Consider the following 8,786-nt stretch of genomic DNA (forward strand, 5'->3'; position numbering starts at 1 on the left):
TCTTGTAATGCTTTGGGTCGTGAGGTTCTCGCGGCTTTGTCGACACGAATGTAAGAGAGAGTAAAACATGACTGTTTCTAGTGGCGGTTAGTTACGAGTGAAGTGTCCCTGCTTGAAGAGTGACTGAAGAGTGACTGAAGAGTGACTGTCTTGGCAGTTGTGTAGGAGAGTCGATCAGCACAATCGGATTGTGTAACTGAAAGATGCTAATTTCTTCCAATGAGAGGATTGCATGAAATATTCTGCAGTAAACGCTGCATAGAATTGGACAAAAACAGATGAAACTAAGCTTTATGTTCAAATGTCCTTTAGTCTTACGTGGAAGTCTAGTTACATTTTCGTCAACTAAAATGAGAAGAAGTCATTTGTAACACTTATGTTTTGTTTTTCACCCAGCAGGGCGTCTCATCTCGTTATCGTCAATAGTTTTACAAATGACAAAAAAAAAAGAAGAAAACAAAATGTCCTCGAGTTTTAGTCATAGATATTGTTGTTGTTGTTGACGGAATTAAACACTTTACAGAACAATAACAACATTAGTAGCCTTGTGATGACATATACTTTAGGAAGCATTTGCAGAAATCGAGAGAGACAGAGAGACAGAGACGGAGAGACAGAGAGAGAGAGAGAGAGAGAGAGCGAGACAGAGAGAGAGAGAGAGCGAGACAGAGAGACAGAGAGAGAGAGAGCGAGACAGAGAGACAGAGAGAGAGAGAGAGCGAGACAGAGAGACAGAGAGAGAGAGACAGAGAGACAGAGAGAGAGAGAGCGAGACAGAGAGACAGAGAGAGCGAGACAGAGAGAGAGAGAGCGAGACAGAGAGACAGAGAGAGCGAGACAGAGAGAGAGAGAGCGAGACAGAGAGACAGAGAGAGCGAGACAGAGAGAGAGAGAGCGAGACAGAGAGAGAGAGGGACAGAGAGAGAGGGACAGAGAGAGAGAGAGACAGAGAAAGAGAGAGACAGAGAGAGAGAGACAGACAGACAGACAGAGAGAGACAGAGAGCGCCAGAGACAGAGAGAGAGAGACAGAGAGAGAGAGACAGAGAGAGAGAGACAGAGAGAGACAGAGAGAGAGACAGAGAGAGAGACAGAGAGAGACAGAGAGAGAGATTTTATATACCAATAAAATCAGACACCTAAATGATAGTGACACATTGAGGTCATTGACGAAGTATAATGCAGCAATATCATCACTGACACTCCTGTCTAGTACCTGCCCAGTACCTGTCTAGTACCTGCCCAGTACCTGCCCAGTACCTGCCCTATGTCTCACTGTAGTGACTCATGTCCTGTTATTCTAGTTCATTTCTTAGTGAAATCAGGCAGGACAAAGGAACAAAGGTTATACTGCGTAATGTAGTTTCTCCTCCCAGGTTTTCAACAACAGTTTTCTTCTCCAGTTCCCGTTCCAGCCATTCAGTGGGGCGAGGGCTGATTGGGTAGAGGAGTCTAGCACAGGGACTTAGGACGAACTTTAGGGAACAGCTACATGACCAAAGGAAGGAAAGAGTTGAGTTCAGAACAGAAACAAACCATTATTTGTTGGCTAATGAAAATTGAGTTCTGAACAGCAACTAACAGTTCTAGTTTTAGTACTGGGCTAGAACAAATATGTGAGATCCTGTGGGATCTCAGGACCAGGAAGCTGCCTTGCCACCAATTAAATAGACTTTTTTTTTTATTCAGGAAAAATGAAAGTGAAAGAACATCTTGTTCCTGAAGAGGTGAGGGAGGAGACAACTAATAAAATGAATTATTGTCTCTTACCCCGAAGTAGTTGTTAGGTATGAATCCCTCGCGGCCACAAAGTGATGCCCACCACCAATCTATCCCGTCAGGCTTCTGGAGGATAGTCACCATGTCCCCCTCTCTGAAGCCCAGCTCGTCTGCCTCCTGGGCAGGGTACTCCCACAGGGCATACAGTACCCCACTGTTCTCCACACCCATCGCCTCCTCCACACCTGACAACACACACACACACACACAACGATTTTTCTAACATTTTCAGAAACGTTTTCGTCTCAGAGTGCAAATAGTTGTGGATAAAGTGGCCTATATGGTTTAGTGGTTTGAGCGGCTGACCCCGGCAGTCATGTAAACTAGAGGTAGAATGGGTTTACAATCCAGACCACTGCTCTTTGACTCGATGTCCTCTCATCTTTCCTGTGGTCTTCGACTGTTTCTCTTCAATAATAGATGTCCCACTCCTAAAAATAGTTATGGAGAAAGAGGGCACCCCTGTCTAGTTCCTCCTACCCCTGAGGAAGCTCTCGCACTCCTCGAAGCCCATAGCGTACGGGTCGCACTTCTGAGACGCTGTGGCGTCATCGCTCTCCGTCACCGCCATGACGGCTGCTCCGTTCCTCACCAGGAACTGACAGAGAGGAAGGTCGTTACAGGAAGCTGCACAGTGGAGGGGGGTCCTGGTACAGAACAACAACAACAAAACTACACATGAACAAAACTACAACCCCATCTGACTAAACACAATGCATAATGACACAACATGACCCAAAACAGGGACAGCAACCCCATCTGACTAAACACAATGCATAATGACACAACATGACCCAAAACAGGGACAGCAACCCCATCTGACTAAACACAATGCATAATGACACAACATGACCCAAAACAGGGACAGCAACCCCATCTGACTAAACACAATGCATAATGACACAACATGACCCAAAACAGGGACAGCAACCCCATCTGACTAAACACAATGCATAATGACACAACATGACCCAAAACAGGGACAGCAACCCCATCTGACTAAACACAATGCATAATGACACAACATGACCCAAAACAGGGACAGCAACCCCATCTGACTAAACACAATGCATAATGACACAACATGACCCAAAACAGGGACAGCAACCCCATCTGACTAAACACAATGCATAATGACACAACATGACCCAAAACAGGGACAGCAACCCCATCTGACTAAACACAATGCATAATGACACAACATGACCCAAAACAGGGACAGCAACCCCATCTGACTAAACACAATGCATAATGACACAACATGACCCAAAACAGGGACAGCAACCCCATCTGACTAAACACAATGCATAATGACACAACATGACCCAAAACAGGGACAGCAACCCCATCTGACTAAACACAATGCATAATGACACAACATGACCCAAAACAGGGACAGCAACCCCATCTGACTAAACACAATGCATAATGACACAACATGACCCAAAACAGGGACAGCAACAGAGGGACAGTAAAGGAAAGTAGGACAATGAAAGAGCCCATTATAAAGGGAGGGGAAGTATTCGGGATTAGAATACTTTTTTTTCTTTCTACTTTAATTTTTTTTAAACACTTATTTTACCAGATAAGTTGTCATTTACAGCAACCTGTGGAATAGTTACAGGGGGGTAAATGAGCCAATTGTAAACCGGGGATGATTAGTTGACCGTGATGGTATGAGGGCCAGATTGGGAATTTAGCCAAGACACCAGGGTTAAAACCCCTACTCTTACGATAAGTGCCATGGGATCTTTTAGTGACCACAGAGAGTCAGGACACCTGTTTAATATCCCATCCCAAAAGACAGCACCCTACACAGGGCAATGTCCCCAATCACTGCAAGCAAGCAGTGGGATGCAGGGTGGTGTGCTGCTGGCCATAAGGAATAAAGGCTAGCAGCACGCCATTATTATGTCGAAGGAGGAAGCTACAGGGACATAAGCCAGTTAAAAGGGCATTCGATAATGAAGTTACCATCCGTGGCTGTCTGGGGCGGAGACGTTGGCTCCTATACGAACCAGGAAGTCCACCACGCTGTAGTGACCTCCACAGATGGCGTTATGGAGGGCTGTAATGCCCTCGTCGTTCGGCTGGCTCGGGTCATTCATCTACAGGGCACAGACCACGCAGGGGTGAACCTCATGCTTGCTGTCAACACACACTGAATGATTTATTTGGGTCCACAATCCCCTTACCCCCTGCACCCAACCCCCTTACCTCCTGCACCCAACCCCCTTACCCCCTGCACCCAACCCCCTTACCTCCTGCACCCAATCCCCTTACCCCCTGCACCCAACCCCCTGCACCCAACCCCCTTACCTCCTGCACGGCCCTTTAAACAGTGTCCAGTTCCCCCTACCTCCTGCACGGCCCTCTGAACAGTGTCCAGTTCCCCCTACCTCCTGCACGGCCCTCTGAACAGTGTCCAGTTTCCCCTACCTCCTGCACGGCCTTCTGAACAGTGTCCAGTTCCCCCTACCTCCTGCACGGCCCTCTGAACAGTGTCCAGTTCCCCCTACCTCCTGCACGGCCCTCTGAACAGTGTCCAGTTCCCCCTACCTCCTGCACGGCCCTCTGAACAGTGTCCAGTTTCCCCTACCTCCTGCACGGCCCTCTGAACAGTGTCCAGTTCCCCCTACCTCCTGCACAGCCCTCTGAACAGTGTCCAGTTTCTCCTACCTCCTGCACGGCCCTCTGAACAGTGTCTAGTTCCCCCACCAGTGACCCGTCCAGCAGTAGAACCAGAGGACTGAGCCGAGCCCTCTGACCAGAATCCCCTCGTTCCCGACTGGCCCGACGCAGGATGGAATTGTACCCCTGGGAGGATGGAAGAGTACCACAACTTAATACCTTAACTTCCCCTTATTAGATACAGACGTAGTAACATCGAGATGGAGAGACATGGCCCAAGAAGTCTTGGTTTAAAATGCATGTGACTCTTATTAGTGAATACCTTCCACTAACTGGATCAGTTCACTGACAATGAGACCATCTACAATACCAGACAAAAGTTTGGACACAACTATTCAGTCCAGGGTTTTTCTTTATTTTTACTATTTTCTGTAGTATAATAGTGAAGACATCAAAACTATGAAATAACACATATGGAATCATGTAGTAACAAAAAAAGTGTGAAACAAATCAAAATGTATTTTATATTTGAGATTTTTCAAATTAGCCACCCGTTGCCTTGATGACAGCATTGCACCCTATTGGCATTCTCTCAACCAGCTTCATGAGGTAGTCACCTGGAATGCATTTCAAATAACAGGTTTGCCTTGCTAAAAGTTTGTGGAATTTCTTTCCTTCTTAATGCGTTTGAGCCAATCAGTTGTGTTGTGACAAGGTAGGGGTGGTATACAGAAGATAGCCCTATTTGATAAAAGACCAACCTCATATTATGGAAAGAACAGCTCAAATAAGCAAAGAGAAATGACAGTCCATCATTACTTTAACACATGAAGGTCAGTCAATGCGGACAATTTCAAGAACTTTGACCGTTTCTTCAAGTGTAGCCGCAAAAAAACATCAAGTGCTGTGAAACTGTCTCTCATGAGGACCGCCACAGGAAAGGAAGACCCGGAGTTCCCTCTGCTGCAGAGGATCACTAGAGTTACCAGCCACAGATTGCAGCCCAAATAAATGCTTCACAGAGTTCAAATAAAAGACACATCTCAACAGCAACTGTTCAGGAGACTGTGTGAATCAGGCCTTCATGGTTGAATTGCTGCAGACAAGCCACTACTAAAGGACACCAATAAGAAGAAGAGACTTGCTTTGGCCAAGAAACATGAGCAATGGACATTAGACCGGGGAAATCTGTCCTTTGGTCTGATGAGTCCAAATCAAAGATTTTTTGTTCCAACTGCCGTGTCTTTGTGAGATGCAGACAGTTCAGTGTGTCAAATCGGAGGGTCTACTGTCCGGACCTCTGGCAGTGTCTATGGGGTGCCTCTCTTCTCTGTATACATCAATCGCTCTTGCTGCTGGTGATTCTCTGATCCACCTCTACGTAAACACCATTCTGTATACTTCTGGCCCTTCTTTGGACACTGTGTTAACTAACCTCCAGACAAGCTTCAATGCCATACAACACTCCTTCCGTGGCCTCCAACTGCTCTTAAATTCTAGTAAAACTAAGTGCAAGCTCTTCAACCGATCGCTGCCCGCACATGCCCACCTGTCCAGCATCACAAATCTGGACGGTTCTGACCTAGAATATGTGGACAACTACAAATACCTAGGTGTCTGGTTAGACTGTAAACTCTCCTTCTAGACTCACATCAAACATCTCCAATCCAAAATTAAATCTAGAATTGGCTTCCTGTTTCGCAAACAAAGCATCCTTCACTCATGCTGCCAAACATACCCTAGTAAAACTGACTATCCTACCGATCCTTGATTTCGGGCGATGTCATTTACATAATAGCCTCCAACACTCTACTCAGCAAACTGGATGCAGTCTATCACAATGCCATCCGTTTTGTCACCAAAGCCCCATATACTACCCACCACTGCGACCTGTATGCTCTCGTTGGCTGGCCCTCGCTTCATATTCGTCGCCAAACCCACTGGTTCCAGGTCATCTACAAGTCTCTGCTAGGTAAAGCCCCGCCTTATCTCAGCTCACTGGTCACCATAGCAGCACCCACCCGTAGCACGCGCTCAAGCAGGTATATTTCACTGGTCACCTCCAAAGCCAATTCCTCCTTTGGTCGCCTTTCCTTCCAGTTCTCTGCTGCCAATGACTGGAACGAACTGCAAAAATCGCTGAAACTGGAGACTCATATCTCCCTCACTAGCTTTAAGCACCAGGTGTCAGAGCAGCTCACAGATCACTGCACCTGTACATACATAGCCTATCTGTAAACAGCCCGTCTATAAATAGCCCACCCAACTACCTCATCCCCAAACTGTATTTATTCATTCTGCTCCTTTGCACCCCAGTATCTCTACTTGCACATTCATCTTCTGCACATCTACCATTCCAGTGTTTAATTGCTACATTGTAATTACTTCGCCACTATAGCTATTTATTGCCTTACCTCCGTTATCCTACCTCATTTCCCACACACTGTATATAGACTTGTTCTACTGTATTATTGACTGTATGTTTGTTTACTCCATGTGTAACTCTGTGTTGTTGTTTTGTGTCGCACTGCTTTGCTTTATCTTGGCTATGTCGCAGTTGTAAATGAGAACTTGTTCTCAACTGGCCTACCTGGTTAAATAAAATGTTAATTATTATTATTATTTTTTTTAAAGAATAGGTTAACATATGATCTCTGCATCTGTGGTTCCCACCGTGAAGCAAGGAGGAGGAGGTGTGATGGTGCTTTGCTGGTGACACTGTCAGTGATTTATTTAGAATTCAAGGCACACATAACCAGCAGGGTTACCACAGCATTCTGCAGCAATACACCATCCCATCTGGTTTGCGCTTAGTGGGACTATCATTTGTTTTCAACAGGACAATGACCCAACACACCTCCAGGCTGTGTAAGGGCTATTTGACCAAAAAGGAGAGTGATGGATTGCAACATCAGATGACCTGGCCTCCACAATCACCCGACCTCAAACCAATTGAGATGGTTTGGGATGAGTTGGAGTGCAGAGTGAAGGAAAAGCTGCCAACACATGCTCAGCATATGTGGGAACTCCTTCAAGACGGTTGGAAAATCATTCCAGATGAAGCTGGTTGAGAGAATGCCAAGAGTGTGCAAAGCTGTCATCAAGGTAAAGGGTGGCTACTTTGAAGAATACATTTTGATTTGTTTCACACTTTTTTGGTTACTACATGATTGCATATGTGTTATTTCATAGTTTTGATGTCTTCACTATAATTCTACAATGTTGAAAATTGTTAAAAAATAAAAAATAAACTTGAATGAGTAGGTGTCCAAACTTTTGACTGGTACTGTACATTTCACTGTAAAATAGTCACAACAAAAGAAAGCAAAAATATAAGAATGTGTCCTGTCATACCCTGTACTCTGTCAAGGCAGGTCCAGTGTTAGGTCCAGTGTTAGGGACAGGGTTAGTGACAGGGGAGAGGGATGTAGAGCTGTCCCCTTCTCCATCCGAGGAGGAGCTGTAGTCACTCCCCATCTCCCCCCCTTGCTGGCCCGTCAACCCCTTCCTCCGGAAAAGTTTATTCATGATCTGTTTGTACTGTTTGTGATTGTGGTCCGGCTGCAGGGAGGCTGGCTTCTTCTGGGGTTGGACAGGGGCTATAGGGTCAGGGTCACAAGGTTACCACAACATCGTATAGACATGCAGAAGCTTTCCAAAATTAAACTCATTCATAATACCAGCGCCGCATTGATTACGTGATCAGCAGAAGATTCTACAGGATGAGTATTGATTACGTGATCAGCAGAAGATTCTACGGGATGAGTATTGATTACGTGATCAGCAGAAGATTCTACAGGATGATTATTGATTACGTGATCAGCAGAAGATTCTACAGGATGAGTATTGATTACGTGATCAGCAGAAGATTCTACAGGATGAGTATTGATTACGTGATTGATAACGTGATCAGCAGAAGAGTCTACAGGATGAGTATTGATTACGTGATTGATAACGTGATCAGCAGAAGATTCTACAGGATGAGTATTGATAACGTGATCAGCAGAAGATTCTACAGGATGAGTATTGATTACGTGATCAGCAGAAGATTCTACGGGATGAGTATTGATTACGTGATCAGCAGAAGATTCTACAGGATGAGTATTGATTATGTGATTGATAACGTGATCAGCAGAAGATTCTACAGGATGAGTATTGATTACGTGATCAGCAGAAGATTCTACAGAGTATGAGATCAGCAAAGATTCTACAGGATGAGTATTGATTCGTGATCAGCAAAAGATTCTACAGGATGAGTATTGATTACGTGATCAGCAAAAAGATTCTACAGGATGAGTATTGATTACGTGATCAGCAAAAAGATTCTACAGGATGAGTATTGATTACGTGATCAGCAAAAGATTCTACAGGATGAGT

The 8,786-nt window shown here is 45.2% G+C and overlaps 1 protein-coding gene across 1 annotated transcript; it reads right to left on the minus strand.

Annotated features, from left to right (window-relative positions):
- Positions 1 to 1,000: 1,000 nt before the first annotated feature.
- On the minus strand, positions 1,001 to 8,025 carry LOC124028839 (relA-associated inhibitor-like). The gene is made up of 6 exons (XM_046340761.1): positions 7,764 to 8,025; positions 4,458 to 4,595; positions 3,753 to 3,886; positions 2,259 to 2,425; positions 1,770 to 1,963; positions 1,001 to 1,487 (listed from the first exon to the last, which is right to left on the minus strand). Exons 1-6 carry the CDS (start codon positions 7,935 to 7,937, stop codon positions 1,452 to 1,454), a joined length of 843 nt encoding a protein of 280 aa, XP_046196717.1. The 5' UTR covers positions 7,938 to 8,025; the 3' UTR covers positions 1,001 to 1,451.
- Positions 8,026 to 8,786: the final 761 nt, after the last annotated feature.

Source organism: Oncorhynchus gorbuscha, unplaced genomic scaffold, assembly GCF_021184085.1.
Source record: "Oncorhynchus gorbuscha isolate QuinsamMale2020 ecotype Even-year unplaced genomic scaffold, OgorEven_v1.0 Un_scaffold_4871, whole genome shotgun sequence".
Lineage (NCBI taxonomy): Eukaryota > Metazoa > Chordata > Actinopteri > Salmoniformes > Salmonidae > Oncorhynchus > Oncorhynchus gorbuscha.

Excerpts from the sequence above, each read along its gene's own strand:
- LOC124028839 (XM_046340761.1), bottom strand. The coding sequence starts at position 7,937 with ATGAATAAACTTTTCCGGAGGAAGGGGTTGACGGGCCAGCAAGGGGGG. Across the intron at positions 4,596-7,763 it reads CTGCCTTGACAGAGTACAGG|GGGTACAATTCCATCCTGCG; the intron begins GTATGACAGGAC and ends CCATCCTCCCAG. Across the intron at positions 2,426-3,752 it reads GCCCCAGACAGCCACGGATG|GACCCCCCTCCACTGTGCAG; the intron begins GTAACTTCATTA and ends GTTCTGTACCAG.